The sequence below is a fragment of the Simochromis diagramma genome, unplaced genomic scaffold (genome assembly GCF_900408965.1).
Source record: "Simochromis diagramma unplaced genomic scaffold, fSimDia1.1 OVJJ01000131.1, whole genome shotgun sequence".
In the NCBI taxonomy this organism is placed as follows: domain Eukaryota; kingdom Metazoa; phylum Chordata; class Actinopteri; order Cichliformes; family Cichlidae; genus Simochromis; species Simochromis diagramma.
This window is the reverse complement of record NW_024387200.1, coordinates 12050085-12070133: the sequence shown is the minus strand read 5'-3', so window position 1 is coordinate 12070133 and position 20049 is coordinate 12050085. Positions and strand designations below refer to the sequence as shown.

Sequence of the window (20049 nt, the reverse complement as noted above, 5' to 3'; positions counted from 1 at the left end):
CATTTGTGTTGTTATTTGTATGATCAAGACATCTCACCACATTTGCTTTTCATGACAGAAAGTAACACCGAGCACCTGTGGCATCAGTGGCTGGATACAAGTGGATGGTCTTGCAGTAATGGTTGAAATTGGGACTGATGGAAGCGTCTTTGTTGTAAATAGAGGAGGAGAAGTCTTCCAGAGGTAAACACTTAATCTAGTCTGATATCATTTTAACTAGCCCTGGCAGTATTTCTGTTCTTTCTTCTTTCTTTCTTTTTGCTTGGACTCTTTCAGTCTCCGTTTGAATCAGGTTATTATGTTTTTGACTCCTCTGTTGTTATCCATGCAATGGATCAACCACTATTTTGCTCTTCAACCTTAGAATGACCTCTCCACAAATGAATAACAAATTGCTCGCAAAGGCAATTTGTGCTTAAATCTTTCTAGAAGCGACTTTCATTGTAATGATCACTGAGCCATAAAATGTTCATGTGTAGAATCACCAGTCAAATGCTACAAAAGAAAACTAGTAATGTTTACTTATAATCATCATAGTTTCTGTAACTCAGAAATTATGCTCCTCTGGTTATCTTTGTCGTTACAGAATTTTCAGATTTCAGTTGTGGATTCTTTGAATGATCTGTCTCTCCTCTATAATACATTTAGGTGTTCACTTAAAAGAAATCATAGAAATCTCATTTTTCACATCTGTTAAACATATTTACCTCTTCCTGTCACGCCTGCTAAGGCAGACGGCGTGGAGAGAAGAGAATGCGGACCCAAATGCAGACAAATGGAGAGGGAGGTGGATGTTAACAGAAAGCAAGCCTTTATTTAGGGCTGCAACAAATATTACAAAACAAATGGCAGAAAGGAAACTAACAAAACCTAAACTGGGAAAAGGTGAACATGAAACTTGAAACATTGAACTAGAAAACATGAAACCTGGAAATGTGGAGTGAAGAAGAGCAGAGGAAATGCAGACGACCCGACAAAGAACAAAGGAAAACACACAATAAATACAGAAGAGAGACACAGCTTAACCTAATCTGACACACGAGATAGGAAGGAAGCAAACCAGAAAACTCTAACACAGGACATGAGACTACCAAAGTAAAACAGGAAATACACGAACATAGAAACCTAGATAACTAGATGTAACACAGAACATTAACAAAATCTAAAGACTAGAAATCACCAACAATACTAAGGAATAACCAAAGGAGCTAGAAATGCAACAGACTAGACCATGAGAAACCCCCAAATCACAGAACATGAAGTAATCAAAAACATTTTATTTGGGTCACCAGACCGAGCAACCATGAGACTTACAACTCTTAACTCGGGATAGATAATATGGCGAGGAGCTGAGGCCAAAACCTCAATTGCACAAATAAAACAGATCCAATGATTTAAGTATCAATGTCTTCTCTCTACAGACAAGGCATCGACAACAGCACTCCACAAGGCACGAGCTGGACCAAAATACCAATGCCCTCTCGCATCAACCATGTGAGCTATGATCGTGGCAATCTGTGGGTCGTGACTGACTATGGGACCATCCTGAAATGTTTTTGCTAGTGGTTGTAGTTTTTCCTCTTCTGTCACATAAAACAATGTAAAAACTGATCAGCATTATGTCAACAATGGAAAAATTCATGTGGGAAAATAATTGATTGTTTTATTGTGATTACATCTTAAGTGATTCAGCAACAACATGCATAACTACTAGAATGCTGTCAGATATTTACTTCTGTATCATTCACCTGCCATCCTTTCATAAACTCTTGATTCGCTGAGACTGTTTGGATTCAGTTTTTTATTTTTGCAAGTTTTATTCAGCACAGCTACTGGCTTTCCTGCCACTGTTTTGGCTCTTTGCTTTGTGATCATTGCACATAGTAGACAAGCTTACATGAGATTATGATGGTGTTATATATTCATCAGTTTAACAGGGTCCAGACCTCTGGTGTTCTTTTATTATAAATCCCACTATGGGAGATGCACAATGCAACAACACCTCCTCCTGTACAGCAGAGTAGCTGCACCCATTTTCCACCTCAGTTCAAACAGAAGTGCTTCACATTGACCCGTAAATGTCATAATTATGTCAAAGTCAAGAATTTGTTACTTTTGATGCTGAATTTATAGATGAACTAATGGTAATAGATGGTAGGCTAGTTTGAACCACAAGTCATTTACAGTTTGTTCATGTTCAAGCTTAACACTGAGGTTAATTATGGAGTTCCACAGGGTTCAGTGCTAGGACCAATTCTGTTTACATTATACATGCTTCCCTTAGGCAGCATCATTAGAAGACATAGCATACATTTACACTGCTATGCTGATGACACCCAGCTCTATCTGTCCATGAAGCCAGATAACACACACCATTTAGTTAAACTGCAGTAATGTCTTAAAGACATAAAGACCTGGATGGCCGCTAACTTTCTGCTTCTTAATTCAGATAAAACTGAGGTTATTGTACTCGGCCCTGAAAAGCTTAGAAATATGGTATCTAAGCAGATTCTTACTCTGGATGGCATTACCTTGGCCTCCAGTAACGCTGTGAGGAACCTTGGAGTCATTTTTGACCAGGAGATGTCCTTCAACACACATACAGGGAGTGCAGAATTATTAGGCAAGTTGTATTTTTGAGGAATAATTTTATTATTGAACAACAACCATGTTCTCAATGAACCCAAAAAACTCATTAATATCAAAGCTGAATGTTTTTGGAAGTAGTTTTTAGTTTGTTTTTAGTTTTAGCTATTTTAGGGGGATATCTGTGTGTGCAGGTGACTATTACTGTGCATAATTATTAGGCAACTTAACAAAAAACAAATATATACCCATTTCAATGATTTATTTTTACCAGTAACACCAATATAACATCTCCACATTCACAAATATACATTTCTGACATTCAAAAACAAAACAAAAACAAATCAGCGACCAATATAGCCACCTTTCTTTGCAAGGACACTCAAAAGCCTGCCATCCATGGATTCTGTCAGTGTTTTGATCTGTTCACCATCAACATTGCGTGCAGCAGCAACCACAGCCTCCCAGACACTGTTCAGAGAGGTGTACTGTTTTCCCTCCTTGTAAATCTCACATTTGATGATGGACCACAGGTTCTCAATGGGGTTCAGATCAGGTGAACAAGGTGGCCATGTCATTTACATTATACATGCTTCCCTTAGGCAGCATCATTAGAAGACATAGCATAAATTTTCACTGCTATGCTGATGACACCCAGCTCTATCTATGAAGCCAGATAACACACACCATTTACTTGAATATTGTATATTGTATATTGCATAGCTTTCTTGTTATACGTAAAATTGTATTGTATTTATTTAAATTTTTACTTTTTAATTATTTTATTTGCATTTTTTTTTAAATCGCTCTCTTATATTTAAATGTTCATTTGCTATTTCATCTAGGGTTTGAGAGTAACGAAATTTCTATTCTCTGTATGTCCTGCACATGTGGCAGAATTGACAAATAAAGTTGACTTGACTTGACTAGTTAAACTGCAGGAATGTCTTAAAGACATAAAGACCTGGATGGCCGCTAACTTTCTGCTTCTTAATTCAGATAAAACTGAGGTTATTGTACTCGGCCCTGAAAATCTTAGAAATATGGTATCTAAGCAGATTCTTACTCTGGATGGCATTACCTTGGCCTCCAGTAACGCTGTGAGGAACCTTGGAGTCATTTTTGACCAGGACATGTCCTTCAACGCACATATTAAACAAATATGTAAGACTACTTTCTTCCATTTGCGCAACATCTCTAAAATTAGAAATATCCTGTCTCAGAGTGACGCTGAAAAACTAGTTCATGCATTTATTACTTCCAGGCTGGACGACTGTAATTCATTATTATCAGGAAGTCCTAAAAACTCCCTGAAAAGCCTTCAGCTAATCCAAAATGCTGCAGCAAGAGTCCTGACAGGGACTAGAAAGAGAGAGCAGATTTCTCCTGTTTTGGCTTCCTGTTAAATCCAGAATTCAAAATCCTGCTCCTCACATACAAGATCTTAAATAATCAGGCCCCATCTTATCTTAATGACCTTGTAGTACCATATCACCCTATTAGAGCACTTCGCTCTCACACTGCAGGCTTACTTCAGATTCAAGAGCTTTATTGTCAGTACAGTAGTATACACAGTATACAGTGTACCGAAATGCTGTTTCACCCTAAGCCCCCCATGATGCATTTATAAATATATAAAGGATATATCTTCAAGAGATGTATAACAAGGAATTACAAATAAATAACATGCTATGTTTCGGTAAACATGAGCTGTACTGTGCAGTACAGTCATGTGTTAGCAGGGTGAACAGCAGTGGACCAAGCACACAGCCCTGCGGCGATCCTGTGCTCAGTCTGACGACTTTGGAGGTTTTATTTCCTATGAAGACAGACTATGGCCTGTCAGTTAGGAAGTCCAAGATCCAAATGCAGAGGGAGGTGTTTATTCCTTGTGAGTCCAACTTCTTTACCAGCTCCTGGGGAATGACTGTGTTGAATGCTGAGCTGAAGTCAATAAACAGCATTCCAGAGGTGTGGACTCGAGTCACATGACTTGGACTCGAGTCAGACTCGAGTCATTAATTTTATGACTTTAGACTTGACTTGAAAAAATGTTCTAAGACTTGTGACTTGACTTGGACTTGAACCGGTTTACTTGAAAAGACTTGATATTTTACCCCAAATATAAAATTTAACATGCATATTATATAGAGATTGAAAATGTGACGTCATTCACGGGTAGAACCGCAAAGGATTCTGGGAACTCGTGGCAAGCGGTACTAGCGCACCCAGGCTTTCAATTAAAATCAGTTATACAGCGATAAAAAGAAACACAAAAATGTCAAGAAGCTGTTGTATTATTAACTGCAATAGCCGGTCGCATGACAGCCACGGGAAGCCGACGGGTAAAGAGATCGGTTGTTATCGGATTACGTCGTTGAAGAGAAATTGTTCAGCCATGTTTCCGAAGTAACAAAGAGGCGACGGGTGGCCTGGATTGCAGCCATTCAAAGACCAAATATAACGTCCCAGAACACTCCAGCTCACAGGTTAGTCTGCTCCAAGCATTTACACGAAGGTCAGTGTTTTTTAGTAGTTAATACGTCATTTTTCTTAACATAATTAGTGATATAGGTTACAAGCAAGTCTGGCGCTGAACAGAAATTGTCGCGCTATGCTCCTTTATTTATTGTGTTTATTGTGCATAAATAGTGAATTGTCCTGACACAGTATTGCGTTTCGCTTCTGTTATTATGGTACATTGACAAAAACATATACTTTTATTCACAGGATAAAACAGGTTTTTTGTATCACTAATTGCCCAGTGCGATTACAGCATACAGTATTATTGTCACTGCTACATTTCTGTGATGGGTACCACAAATTATTTCCACTGCTAATTAATTACCGTTGAGCTCAAAGGTCCTATTAATAAACGGTTAACGAATGTGTATTTATGACGACAATTTGTGAGACTGGTAAACTTATGATATGTACGATGGTCTTTCGTTCTACACGGTGCATTTCAAGGTCCTGCACCCATCCGTCGGTAAACTGTACCTGGGCTTGTTGCAGTGACCTGAAGTTACTAAACTTCATGAGTGTATGCACTCACTCCAAGAACCGTATGATTATAAATATGCACATAAATATGCTACAATGAAATAGCTGACTTCATCTAACTAGCAAATGTTTTCCAGGCTACGTTGGTGATGCAGTTTTTTTTAAATGTGTATGATATTTTTGTCATGCGATTTTAAAGCTGGTCCTACAACCGCATCCAAGAATAACATGCAGCTTATCTCAGAACTGTCGGTGAAAATTATTCTTGGAGCTAGGTTTAATTGAGCTGCATTTTAAAGAGGTGCAATTTCACAATTTGTGTATATTTTCTAAGTTCACTATTTTGTCATGTGTTGAGAAAAACACAGATTTTAAAATTACATGGTCTAATATTTACATTTAGCATAACTGCAACATTATTTTTTCGTTTTTTTTTTTTTTTTTTAAAGACTCGAAAGGACTTGAAATTCAAAGTTTCAGACTTGTGACTTGACTCGGACTTTTACACCAGTGACTTGAGACTCGACTCTGACTTGCCTGACATTACTTGAGACTTGACTTGAGACTTGAGGATAAAGACTTGAGACTTACTTGAGACTTGCAAAACAATGACTTGGTCCCACCTCTGCAGCATTCTGACATAAGTGTCCTTTTGTCGAGATGGGAGAGAGAAAGGTGAAGAGCAGATGAGATGGCATCATCTGTGGAGCGGTTTTGGTGATCCGCAAACTGTAGCAGGTCCAGATTCAGTGGAAGCTGAGTTTTCATGTGCCTCAATACCAGCCTCTCAAAGCACTTAATGATGATGGGCGTAAGTGCCACCGGCCGGTAGTCATTGAGGCAGGACACAGTGGACTTCTTTGGCACTGGGATGATTTGTGGTTTTGAGGCATGCAGGTACCACAGCTGGGCTCAGTGATGTGTTTAGGATGTTCGTGAGGATGCCTGCGAGCTGGTCAGCACACTCCCAAAGCACCCGGCCAGGTATGTTGTCAGGTCCTGCAGCCCTTCGCAGGTTTACTCTGTGAAGTGTCATCCTGACATCTGCTGTGGACAGACAAAGTACTTGGTCATTGGGGGAGGGGGGCATCTTCCTTTCTGGCTCTTTGTTCTCTGTCTCAAAACGTGCAAAGAAGTCATTTAGTTGGTCTGGCAGAGAGGGATCACTGCTGCATGCTGGAGGTGTTGGCTTGTAGCCCGTGATTGTTTGGATGCCGTGCCACATGCGCCGAGTGTCCTTTGTACTTGTGAAATGTGTGTTGATCTTATCTGCATACTGCCGCTTTGCGTCTTTGATGGCCCATGATAGATCTGCTCTGGCTGTAGTGTAAGCTTCTCTATTTTTGGACTTACAGGCAGAGTCTCTGACTTTCATCAGGTTGCGTAGCTTTGCAGAGAACCAGGGTTTATGGTTTGCATAGGTGATGACGGTCTTGGAGGCAGTGACATCCTCAATGCATTTGCTGATGTAGCTGGTCACTGAAGTTGTGTACTCCTCCAGGTCCACGGTGTCTGAGTATGTAGCAGCTTCTCTAAATATATCCCAGTCTGAGCATTCAAAGCAGTCTTGCAAAACAGGTATGGCCCCCTCTGGCCATGTTCTCACCTCTCTGAAGGCTGGTCTGATCCGTTTGTTGATGGGTCTCTAGACTGGAGTGAGAAGTATGGAGATGTGGTCTGATTGTCCGATGTGGGGGAGGGGTGAAGCCTGGTATGCATGCTGGATGTTTGTTAGTGGTGCAACGGATCAAAAATCTCACGGTTCGGATCGGATCACGGTTTTAAGTCAAGGATCGGATAAATTTTCGGATCAGCAAAAATAGAAAAAAAAAAAAAAAAAAAAAAAAAAAAAAAGACAAATTCGACTCGCCATTTACTTATTTAAGTATTTTTTGCCTATTAAAAACATTCAACTGAAGACTCATTCCACACACTTATATACAAACAAATTAAGGTGCAATATGGACATTGTGGACCATGCTGGGCAGCCTCTGCATCCTCTGCACACGGCTATAAACCAGAGGAGTCTGTTCAGTGACAGGTTGCTTCTCCCAAAGTCAAGGACCAGCAGACTTAAAAAGTCCTTTGTCCCACACACCATTAAACTGTTTAACTCCTCGCTGGAGGGGAGAGGGAGGGGAAACGGGGACATAGGAGGGGGGAACAAGTAAGCTGTAGTGCCTTTTCACTGTGCAATCGTTTTTGTTAATATCCAACGGTGTAATAGACTCACTTGAAATGTGCCGTTCCCTTGTATTCTTATTCCTATTTATTCTATTTATCCCTTTTGTATACTCTGTATTTATATATATGTGCATATGTGGTATATTTCTGCTCACATTCTGCAACTTCTGTCGGTGCTGTGCTACTGGAAACTGAATTTCCCGGAGGAACCCACCTGAGGGATAAATAAAGTTTCATTTAATCTAATCTAATGTAATCAGTGCAGGGCTTTGTATCTACCACTCCGCAACGAGCGGTCACGGTCACGTGGCTTTCCGTTGCCCTGGAGCTCCACCCATTTGTAGTTAGAGCAACAGAAGAAGCCTGGGACAGTTTAGCCATAACTTTAAACTTTTCCTGCTCATACATGCTCGGAACGATCTTGTCACACTGAAGTGGATGCGCAACGAGATATCATAGCATGGCTCAAACACGTTCATCACAGTTTAAACCCCTTGTTTTGCACAACGGAATACGGCCTCCCGTCTGCAGCTAAACACCCCAATATGTTAGTAATAGCTTTAGCCCGGTCAGATTGGGCAACAAAGTGCTGCTTAAATGCCGCAAACTCCTCTGCTCCACCACTTGGACCGCTAGCGCTGACCATAACTATCGCTTGACAGACTGACCACGCGCACCATACACATACTTTTTTTTTTTTTTTCCTTTTTCGAATCTTCGGATCACGCGCGTACTGAACCATGGAGTGGGATCGGTTCGGATCAACCGTGATCCGTTGCACCACTAATGTTTGTATAAACAAGGTCCAACATATTGCCTCCTCTTGTTGCAAAGTTAATGTTCTGGTGAAATTTGGGTACAACTGATTTAAGTGTGGTGTTGTTAAAATCCCCAGCGACAATGAAGAAGCCATCAGGGTGGGCTGTTTGCAGATCACTGATAATCCTCTAGAGTTCATTGAGTGTTCCACTAGCTTTAGCATTTGTGCTAGCACTAGGTGGGATGTAAACAGCAACGATGATCATCACAGTAAACTCTCTTGGGATGTAAAACGGCCTGCATCTGACTGCCAAGACCTCCACAAGTTCGGAACAGTGCACAGATACAGTCGCTGCATTCTTTTAAGAGTGTCAGCCTTGAATGGGAAATTACTTGCCGAAGTGACTCACTGTACTCAGGAGATCCAATTGCTACTCTCCGGCAACCATGTTGAGAAGATCAGTCTGTTTTTATTCAAAGCCCCTGAAACACCTCTGGTATTAGGTTATCCGTGACTATAGCAGCACAACCCCCAAATAGACTGGTCTCACAGCTGCTTGACAGGATGGAGTGTTAAATGCCACGAGCAATGTTTAAAGTCGGCATTACCTAACATCACAGATAATATCCCAGCAGAGGTTTCCACGACCCCTGACCTCTCTAAAGTTCCCAGCGATTATCACGACCTTGCTCCAGTGTTTTGTAAGGACCGAGCACTGTCGCTCCCACCCCACCGCCCCTATGACTGCTGTATTGATCTTCTTCCTGGAGCGTCCCTACCTACCAGCCGTTTGTACAGCATTTCTAAGCCTGAACGCGAGGCCATGGAGCGTTACATCACAGATTCCCTCGCATCAGGTATTATTCGGCCCTCCACGTCTCCCCTCGGGGTGGGATTCTTCTTTGTTGAGAAGAAAGATAAGACCCTGCGCCCCTGCATTGACTTTCGGGGGTTAAATAACATAACTGTCAAGAACAAGTACCCCCTCCCACTGCTGGCGTCCGCGTTTGAGCTCCTGCAGGGTGCCGTTATTTTTTCTAAACTCGACCTCCGCAACGCCTACATCTGGTCCGCATTCGGGAGGGGGATGAGTGGAAGACTGCGTTTAACACTCACCTGGGGCATTTCGAGTATCTCATCATGCCATTTGGCCTCACCAAAGCTGCAGTCAATCTGGGTCAGATATGAACCAAGTTTAGGTGGAGTTTATTTTCGTTGTGCTGACTTTTTACAGTCAATTACAATAACTCGTACTGCGTACTAGCTAGCATGACAGAGTTTCTATACAGCTGGGTGGGTGCTATGATGTTACTGATAGTGAACTTTATTTTATTCATAAGGTTAGTTACTAGAGTTGCCAACCGTCCCGTACAAACGGAATCGTCTCGTATTCAGAGAAATTATTACACGTTTCGTGTTGAGCTGAGAAGGGACGCAGTTTGTCTAGGATGGAAAAAGACACAAAGATGGATTTATTCTGTCGTTACACTGCACAGCTGCCTCTTCTTCTCTCATTCTCCCCCCTCCCTCTCCTGTTGCTACTTCAATCATGAAACTGATCAGTGATCAGCTGATCAGCTTTTCTCTCGTTTTTGTTTATAGCCCACTTTGCGCCAGAAAGAGGAAACCGCCAGATGTCGCGCTAAACTGCAGCACGTCTAGGCTTGATCAGCTGTTGTTAGAATTTATTTAATATTAAGTTCTAGTATCAGCTGATGTTTGCTGGAGCCACAGCTGTAAAGCTGCTGGTCATGATATCGGTTTGTATATCTGGTGAGAGGGAAACATGAAAATGAAACCAGGAGATGTCCTTACTGAATCATCAGAGCTGAACAGGTGATTGAGAAACAGGTTTACCTTTTAGGTGACATGGATGAGTTGAAGGGAAATTATGAACTGTTTCTGAGAGACAAATAACACCAGGATCCTGACAGCTGGTAACTGTGCAGGGGCGGATCTAGCAAAGTTTTGCCAGGGGGGCAGGTAGGGCATTAACAGGGAGAGGGGGGCACAAAGAAATACTTTCTTATTTTCATTTAAAATGTCTCTCTGTTATTAAATAATTATCTGAAGCTTACAACCAAAGTTTTTATCTGATGTAAAATGTATAGAAATCATACATATACCAACAAGACAGTACATCACTGTCACAACAGCATTTGTTTTCATTCAAAGGCTTTATGGCTTTAATACCTGGTGGGCCGGTCTTTAGTCAAGCCCAGGCTGTTTTTTTTGTCCCAGTCCAGCCCTGGGCACGACACGCAGTGAATTAATCTGAGAAGGTGCATCAAAAAAAAAAAAAAAAAAAAAAAGAAAAAAAAAAAAGGCTGGGCCAGCGGGGCACATCGCAAATCAGCTCACATACACACATTAGTTGTGTCGCTTCTTAATGACGGTATCTTAGCTAACAACCCCAACTACCAGATTCAACCTGTAATTGGCTAAAAATAACTTGGAGGGACGTTGTTAGCTTTCCATATTCCGACACTTCAAAAGCTTCAGGAGCTTTCTGCTCAGCACAGCATCAGCACCACGGAGATACATGGATACATCCGTAGACTCGAGACACAATGCATTTTTGGGACTTTCAGGCGTTTGGACCAATGTTTTATTTTCTGATCAAACCAGAAATCTTTAATGAGCAGCTGGATTTGTCTCACATTAACTGGCTGAGGTAATGCCAGTTAATGCAACATCGAAGCAGCTGGAATCCACAGCTGTGCGTGTTCATGGAGCTGCATGTTCACCTGCTGGACATCACTACCTGACAAGTTTAACTGTCTTCAGAACATTGCAGAGGCCTTATTGACAGTATTTAGAATAGATAGAAGAATAGAATAGAATAATCCTTTAATTGTCCCACAAGGGGAAATTTGGTTGTAACAGCAGCCAAAGAGACACATATACAAACAAACAGTACACAGGACACAGAACAGAAACATACAGAATTGTTCTTACATATTTACATTAAGGACAATGTACAGAGAGTACTGTACAGTTGTTAAATTAAATAAAAATAACTACAGATAAGAGGCAGAGCAGGTTGTAGTGCGAATCGGTTAATTAACTTATTGCAGTTACAGCGCAGATGTGAACATCTATGTTTGTTGGGAGCAGTTCTGGTAGTACAGTCTGACAGCTGCAGGGAGGAAGGACCTGCGGAAACGCTCCTTCATGCATCGAGGATGCAGCAGTCTGTCACTGAAGGAGCTCTGCAGTTCAGCAGCATTTACATGCATGGGGTGGGAGACTCTGTCCATCAGAGATGTTATTTTGGCCAGAGTCCTTCTGTCTCCCACCACCTGCACCGGGTCCAGGGTGCATCCCAGAACAGAGCTGGCCTTCCTTATGAGTTTGTCCAACCTCTTCCTCTCAGCTGCCGTTAAACCGCTGCTCCAACATACACTGTAAAAAAAATGACAGATGCCACCACAGAGTCATAGAAGGTCTTTAAAAGCGCTCCCTGGACTCCAAATGACCTGAGCTGCCTCAGCAGGTAGAGTCTGCTCTGACCCTTCCTGTAAAGAGCATCGGTGTTGTGGCTGCAGTCCAGTTTATTATGCAGGTGAACTCCCAGTTATCTATGAGAGTCCACTATCTCAATGTCCACTCCCTGGATGTTCACCGGTGTCAGTGTGGTGGGTCTGCATCTCCGGAAGTCCACCACCAACTCCTTGGTTTTCCCGGCATTGATCAGCAGGTGGTTCTGCTGACACCAGTCTACAAAGTCCGGAGTCCACCGTCTGTACTCTGAGTCGTCCTCACCTGTGATGAGGCTGACTATGGCAGAGTCATCAGAGAACTTCTGTAGGTGGCAGCGTGGGAAGTTGATGGAGAAGTCTGCAGTGTAGAGGGTGAAGAGGAACGGTGCCAGCACAGTTCCCTGTGGGGCTCCCGTACTGCAGACCAGCGTGTCAGAGACACAACCCTGTGATCTCACATACTCTGGACGTTCTGTGAGGTAGTCCAGCATCCACTGGGACATGTGGTGGTCCACTCCCGATAGCTCCAGCTTGTCTCTCAGAAGTCGTGGCTGGATGGTGTTGAAAGCACTGGAGAAATCAAAGAACATGATCCTCACAGTGCTTCCAGGCTTCTCCAGGTGAGTCAGAGCTCGGTGCAGGAGGTAGATGATGGCGTCCTCCACCCCAATGCCAGGCTGGTAAGCAAACTGTAGCGGATCCAATGAAGACCTCACCAGGGGGCGCAGATGGTTTAGAACCAACCTCTCGAGGGTCTTCATCAGGTGCGATGTCAGGGCTACCGGCCTGTAGCTGCTGAGGTCCTTGGGATGGGAGGTCTTTGGTACCGGTACCACACAGGAGGTCTTCCACAGCTGTGGTACTTTCCCCAGTGACAGGCTCAGGTTGATATCCTAGGATGCCACACAGTTCATCTGCGCAGCATCTCAGGAGCCTGGAGCTGACGCCATCTGGACCTGCAGCCTTCCACACCTTGATCTTGCGAAGCTTGTTCCTCACTTGAAGTGCTGCGATAGAAAGAGTGGATTTTGGGGGAGTGGTGTGTATGTTGGAGTCCACAGAAGCCGGGGGTGGGTGTGATGGCTGGGAGCTGGGAGGTGTGAAGCTGAGAGGTGTGAAGTCCTGAGATGAAGGACAGGCAGGCCCTGAAGATGAAGGAGATTGCAGCAGGGGGAGACGATGCTGCGGGAGGGGTGGGTGGTTGATCAAACCTATTAAAATATTTATTTAGGTCATTCACCCACCCCAAGTCTCCTGCAGCCTGGGGGGTCGGTTTTTGTCCTGAGATTGTCTTCAGGCTATTCCAAACCCCTCTGATGTCCTGTTGCAGCTGCTCTTCCATCTTCTTCCTGTAGTTTTCCTTTCCTTATCTTCTATTTCAGCTTCTTCTGAACAACTCTCCGCTCCTGTTTGTCTCCAGATCTAAAGACTCTTCTTCTCCTTGAGGAGAGCCTTAATTTCAGGATTTATCCATGGCTTGTTGTTAGAAAAACACTGTACCTTTTTGATGGGCACAGTGTTGTCCACACAGAAGTTCATGTAATCCGTAATGCAGTCTGTGATGGTGTTGAGGTCATCCTCCAGGGGGCTGCAGAGGTTGTCCCACACAGTAGAACGGAAACAGTCCCTCAGGGCCTCTTCAGTCTCTGCCGACCATTTCCTTACTGTGCGTTTCACTACTGGTTCTCTGTGTACTAGAGGTTTATACAACAGGCTGGAGATGAACCAGATTGTGACCTGAGCCCCCCAGGGTAGGAAGAGGTGATGAGCTGTATGCCTCCTTGGTGTTGGCATACAGTAAGTCCAATGTTTTATTGTCTCTGGTGTGGCAGGTAACATACTGGGTGAAGGTGGGGAAAGTGGAGGACAGGGAGATGTGATTAAAGTCTCCAGAGATCAGGAAAAGGGCCTGAGGGTGCCGTGTTTGGAGTCTGCTGGTTACAGTGTGCAGGACCTCACAGGCTGCTGCAGTGTATTTGTCTCTACATATCTGTGTGAGCAGATTTTCTCTCACGAGTGTCCTCAGGTAGCCGTCTGAATGCTGGACACTCGCAGACCTGTGTCTCTGAGTGGGAGACCAGAGATCACATTAACATGTGTGTCTCTGTATTAACAAACATGCCATATTGGCTTAGTTTATTTTTCTTATCATTGTTGTGAGGAGACCATAAATAGCATTTGTATTTTCTGTTGTACAGTTCATTTGCTGTTATGGATTAAAAAGTCTTTTTTGTTTCGAAATAGCTGATATCAGATATTCGCTGATAGCTGCCAACATCTGCAAACAAATAATTCTATAAACTGGTTCTATATATTGTGTAACTGTTAATATAGAGCGTTATTAAATTTATTGCTAATGCAATCATATGGCACACTGACTTCTGAGGAAATTTTAAATGACACTCACCATCAGAAAGGTTGCCTACCCCTGGTCTATAAGAACATGGCAAAATAACTGATTTTGCCAAATTAAGTTGTAAATTATTTCTACAGATTTAATATTATGTGATAAATGACCTGCATAATGACAGATTAGTTTATATGTATTTTTAGAGTCTGCAAAATAACAGATCAATTTCCTAATCTGTGTATTATTTGCAGCAAAACAGGGCCAAACATGAAAAGAGTTGCATTTTTGCTATCACTAGCCAAACACAGATCCAGTGACAATGTAATGTAATGCACGGTTTGCACAGTTTCCTTCTTAAGTGTTTGTGTGGACAGCTACAAGAAAATATTTTCCTTCATCGCCCTTAGAGCAAACTGAAAATGAAAAGGATCTGTGAACATGTGGTGCTTAAACTGAAACCCTGCTCCAGAGTTACTGGTGACACTAACGTCAAACTAGACTGTAATTTTATTGATTTTGACAGTAAAACACACGGCTCACAATCTTACCTTTGGTACACATGACCAGACGTACTCACTGCAAAGACACTCCCATCTGTTACAACTTCAACCATTTTTGCACGGATCCCAGACACATGTGTCCAGCTACTGGCGTAACAGCTGGTTGGTGAGAGACTCTGGCATTAAAACGGTGAAATGTCACAATTAGTGAAAAAGATACACAATCATGAATTCAGTCACAGAGACTGCAAAATATCATTAAAGTTCAATAAAAACGAAATTAAAACGGGAAACATTTTAGTTTGCAGGGGAAAAAAATGCTGATATGCTTTTGCACTTTTTAAATGATCAAGCTGGTCAGATTTGCCTGTAAAATAAGTACAAAGTAGTGTCAAATGTTTGTGTTTGCATATGAAATAAATAATTAAATGTCTTAAAACTGCAACTGAAAAATTCCACCGCACTATAAAACATTCTAAAAAAAGTATACACACACCTCTCATTCATATACACATATATACGTATATATACACGTGTGTGTGTGTACACGTGTGTGTGTGTGTACACGTGTGTGTGTGTGTACACGTGTGTGTGTACACACATACATACATACATATATATATCTCTGCATCTTTGCAGAACTACTGTACCAGGATGCATATGCCTATGTGCATGTCAAAGTATGTGAACCGTGAGACCGAACTGGTTTTTTCAGGCAGTTCTGAATAGCTAGGAAAGGAGGAAGTTGGGTTTTTTCCATTTACCAGAAAGTAATGATTAGAACTGGTAAACACACACCTACCACTGATAAATACTAATGAATGCAAAACAATAAACTACCTCTACTAAAGATAGCTCTGTCCAGTCGACTGGACAGAGCTATCTATCTAATCTATGTTGTCCATGACACTAGATATAAATAAAGATTGATTATGAAAACAGTTGTTGATTATCCATCCAGCTTCAGCTTATCCGGGGCTGGGTCACTGGGCCAGCAGCCTAAGCAGAGAAGTCCAGACCTCCCTCTCCCCAGATAGATAGAGAGATATAGTTATAGATATAGAAGATATAGAAGCTCTGTATTTTTCCAAGCAGTGAGAGAATATTTAGTAACAGGGAAGTCTGTGATTGTATTTATAAGAAACAGTAATATGTGCTTGTAACACACTCGAGTAGTTAGGTATCATACCTCACAGGCTCAAATGTCTGTTGTTCAACATTATCATAAAAAAAAAAAAAAAGTATAGTTTTAATTAATTAAATTCATTTTATGAAATTATTTTCCAAATTATTTTTCTTTAAATAAAATATAACTAAAATGTACCAGATTGGTTCACATATACGACCTATAGCACACATACTGACATACTGTACAACTACATGACAATATAAACCCAGAGGAAATTCAGACTTTTCATAACTCTTGATTTTGTTGAATTTGAAATTGAAAAATAGGGAGAAATTGCCATACAAACATTCTGGATTCTAGAGATGCTTTCAAATCACATATTTTATTTAAAGGACTGTAATAAAGAAATACAGATGCAGTGTTAACTAAGTAATGGCTTTTTACAGTGAAATTCATCTGTGAAATAGTTAAAACAGAATGACACTAGATGTGAAGTCCCTGCAAGGGCTGTGTTCACTTTTGGTCAACATTCACAGGGCAACAACCCTGTGAACAGTGAAACTAACAAGCTGCTGCTTCTTTTTTTCTTTTTTTTTCCCTCTCCTCTCTGTTTTTGTGGAATTTGTGAAAACGTGCATGTGATCTTCCCCAGTATTTAAACTCCAATATCCATATCCCTCATCACAGCATCACAATGAGATCCAACAACCAAACAAACGAGGATAAAGAAACGAGCAGAAGAGAATCCAGGCAGTGTGATCATTTATTTTACCAAGACACCTCCGCTTCCATCAAAGTCACCCTTATTCAAACATCACTCTGACACAGACTGACAAACTGCTTTTAGTGACTGACAAGTTTTTTTTTTTTAAATGAACTGAACTGAAGTGCCGCCAGCATGCCAGCATGCTCCCTGTAGGACTAGAACTTGTCCTACAAGTCTGACGACTTTCCCTAAATGTAGCTCGAGCTGAAGGGTTTGTATTTTCATACACTGAGGGGGATCCAGCAGCACTGCAGGATCATAAGTACAAGTAGAACTTCAGGGGAGCAATCTAAAAATAGTATTTGGGGTTTTTGTAGACATTTGAAATATAGTTTGTGTAGTAATATTCCCCTTCACAAAGAGATTTTGAAGAAAATATGTGCTTTATCTGCTTCCTTCAATTCAATTCTATTTATATAGCACCAAATCACAACAAAGATCGCCTCAAGGCGCTCCTTCCTTCCTGTGTGTGAGAGAGAAAACTGAACTAAAAAGTCTGATTAGTCTTAATATCTTTCTTTCACAGTCATTGAGCACAGCACTGCTTTTTCTCAGGAAAGACTAGCTTCAGCTTCCTCACAATTTAAATGTTTTTGATACCTGCAGATCACTGTGACACTTTGTGGTGGAGTTTTCACCCTTTTTGTCTTGTGTAGTATTTACTTTAGTGCTGCCTGATCTAAGGTTTGTAAGAACATATTATCTTATTTGCTGCTTTAGATCATCATCATACTGCATTGGCCAGTTACACTCAAGCTCTAACACCTGACTTTCTACTCAAGGCAGCCTCACAGCTGCCACCTCTCTGCCCTCTTTGATGAGGCTCATCAAGGTGTGTTTTAGCAAAGCTTTTAGATTTCCCCTTAGGGGCTCGTGCAGGGCATCTACCCAATCCAAAAGGTCAGTGGTTTGCACGCTTTGTTGAAGTATCCTCAGGAAAAATACTGATCCCCGATTGCCCCTGTTGCATGCATGTGAGCGCTGACGTGAATGTTAGGCAGATTGGTTAGGTATAGAAAAAGGTGATTTTGTGTAAATGAGGCTTGTAGTAAAATAGAGAGTGAGGATCAGAGTACTTAAAGCTTTTCCAGTCCTCACTCTCTAAAGGACTGAGGTGAGGCCTGCAGTGTCTCGTTTTCTCCTTTTTCACCTGCTGATCAGACATGGGTGTGTGAGGTGCAGTGTCATTTATTAGGTTTTACTAAGTACATGGGCTAATATTTTATCACACAGTTGGAATAAACTTTTTGCTTCAGTACAAAAACACTTGCTTGGTGAGATGATGCTTCATTCCATTGGAACATTCTTTTCTTTTTTTACTGGCAGTTGCGACTTGTGTTTATCTACACTGAAGGGAGTGGTGCCACAAAGAATGCCGTCCAGCCACACAGAGCAGTCTATGGGAAACCCTGAGAGGTAAAGCTAACTAGACACGATCCAAAAGAGAATAGACCCAGTTAGACCCCAAATCAGGTCTCATTTTCCTTTCAAAAAGGTCAAATAAATCGAGGTACAAATCTATTCTTTATCGGAAAGGAAATGAGACATATTTACAATTTATAAATGCTTGTACATAAAATACAATGTACATTTGCACAGTTTATAAATCTAAAAAGCCATTTTCTTTTCTTTGTGCTTGCGAACAGTTTTAATTATGAAGCTGCAGATTTTTATAAATCTATGTCACTTAACCAACAATATACCACGTTTAGCCTTTCATGTATTTCATAAAATAGAAAAATGGAAATGTGTGGAAAATAGTGTGATGCCAAGTGTCAGTCACTTGAAAAAGGTAATTAGTTACTAATTATGGAATACTTCTCCAAGAAAATAATCCCATTATTTTCCTGATTACTTATTTTCAAAAGTAATTAATTACTTCATTACTTTTAAAAAAACATAATACACAACCTGAATAAATAAAGCAACAGACCTTTTCTTTTCATCTTTTAACTTTATGCACAATGCATCAAGCAAAAATTGCACGCAACAGTCTTTGACTTTAAGTTCGTTTAACTCATTTTCTGCATATTCCAGCATATAAAATATGATAATCTTGTGTTTACACTCACTTTCAAATATATGCACATAAAACACTCCCGTGGCTGCCTGCTCGGTGCTTGCTCAGATTCAGAGTTTAACAGAAAGAAGTTTTCTTCCCACGCAGAGTGTACCAGTGGATGCTAATGTTTTTGTCACTTTTTACAGAATCAAACTCAAAGTAATACAAGTACTTCTACGCTGCATGGTTGTACCCTTTCCCGCACTCCACATTATCCATTGTTGATCAACACACGTCTGTTGTTGCCACAGATGTTGCACACTTGCACGTCACTGTCATGAGACACTCTCACAAACAAAATCACGCTTTAGTAACTCAGTGCTATGGGAAAGTAACAGTAATCTAATTACTTTTTTCCAAAAGTAATCCCTTACTTTACTCACTTGAAAAAAGTAATCAGATTACGTGTTACTTCCCAGCTCTGTATATAACATTTAAAACATGCATTGTCCAGTTGCACCATTGCCTGATGTTCTACTGTAAGAACTCTCAGAACAAAAGAATCTTTTTCTTAAATGCAAAATCTGTGACACTTTGTAAACAGTCAAGCATCCCTGCAACATGACACTGCCACCTTCCTCTTCACTCATACCAAAAGCTTTGTGGGTGGATCATCATCTGATGTGTTTTGATAAATCTAATATTTAAGTTCATGTTAGGTTCAGTTTTATGATCTGATTCACATTTGTACAAGTTATAGATCATAAGCGCAGTGAGAAAAAAGGCACTGAAGTAGTCAGACTCAAACGTCAAGGAAGGTGGTAGGGAAGCAGACTACGCAGACATTTCAGATTTCCAGAGGTGAGCAATTTATTTACAGTGAACTTAATTTAATGTTTAACTTAATGAAACTTCACCCCAAATCAACTCAATTAACAAAACTCAACAGACCATGGATCTGGTAACACAGCTTACCTGCTGCTGCTTCTTCTTCTTCTACAATTTAACGGCAGTTGGCAAACAACTTTCAGGTGCATTTACCACCACCTTCTGGAAAGGAGTGCAGGTCAGAACCATTTTCTCTCCTGCATCTGGTAGAGACTGGCTTTAAATAGGGCCATCAATTTCCCTCCTTTTGCCCAGCCAGTACCACTCACTCAACTGAGGGATCTAAAATTCTACACAGATGATCTAAAAACACAAAACCTCTACACACTTCTAATATGCACATTTACACAACTAAATGGCAGCATTAACAAAAGGAAAATCATTCAACAAATCCCTTTA

At 41.2% G+C, this 20049-nt stretch overlaps 1 protein-coding gene and 1 long non-coding RNA gene across 2 annotated transcripts in view; one reads left to right on the top strand and one right to left on the bottom strand.

Annotated features, from left to right (window-relative positions):
• Window positions 1–1783, top strand: part of LOC120745826 (fish-egg lectin-like) — a 2606-nt gene extending 823 nt beyond the window's left edge. Inside the window, 2 exon segments of the mRNA XM_040050998.1 lie at window positions 59–183; window positions 1422–1783. Of these exon segments, the coding sequence (XP_039906932.1) occupies window positions 59–183; window positions 1422–1563 (267 nt within the window). The 3' untranslated portion in view covers window positions 1564–1783.
• Window positions 1784–13725: 11942 nt separating this feature from the next.
• On the bottom strand, window positions 13726–19838 carry LOC120745827. The gene is made up of 3 exons (XR_005698704.1): window positions 19738–19838; window positions 14914–15041; window positions 13726–14080 (listed from the first exon to the last, which is right to left on the bottom strand). It is a non-coding gene; the product is annotated as an uncharacterized LOC120745827 (long non-coding RNA).
• Window positions 19839–20049: the final 211 nt, after the last annotated feature.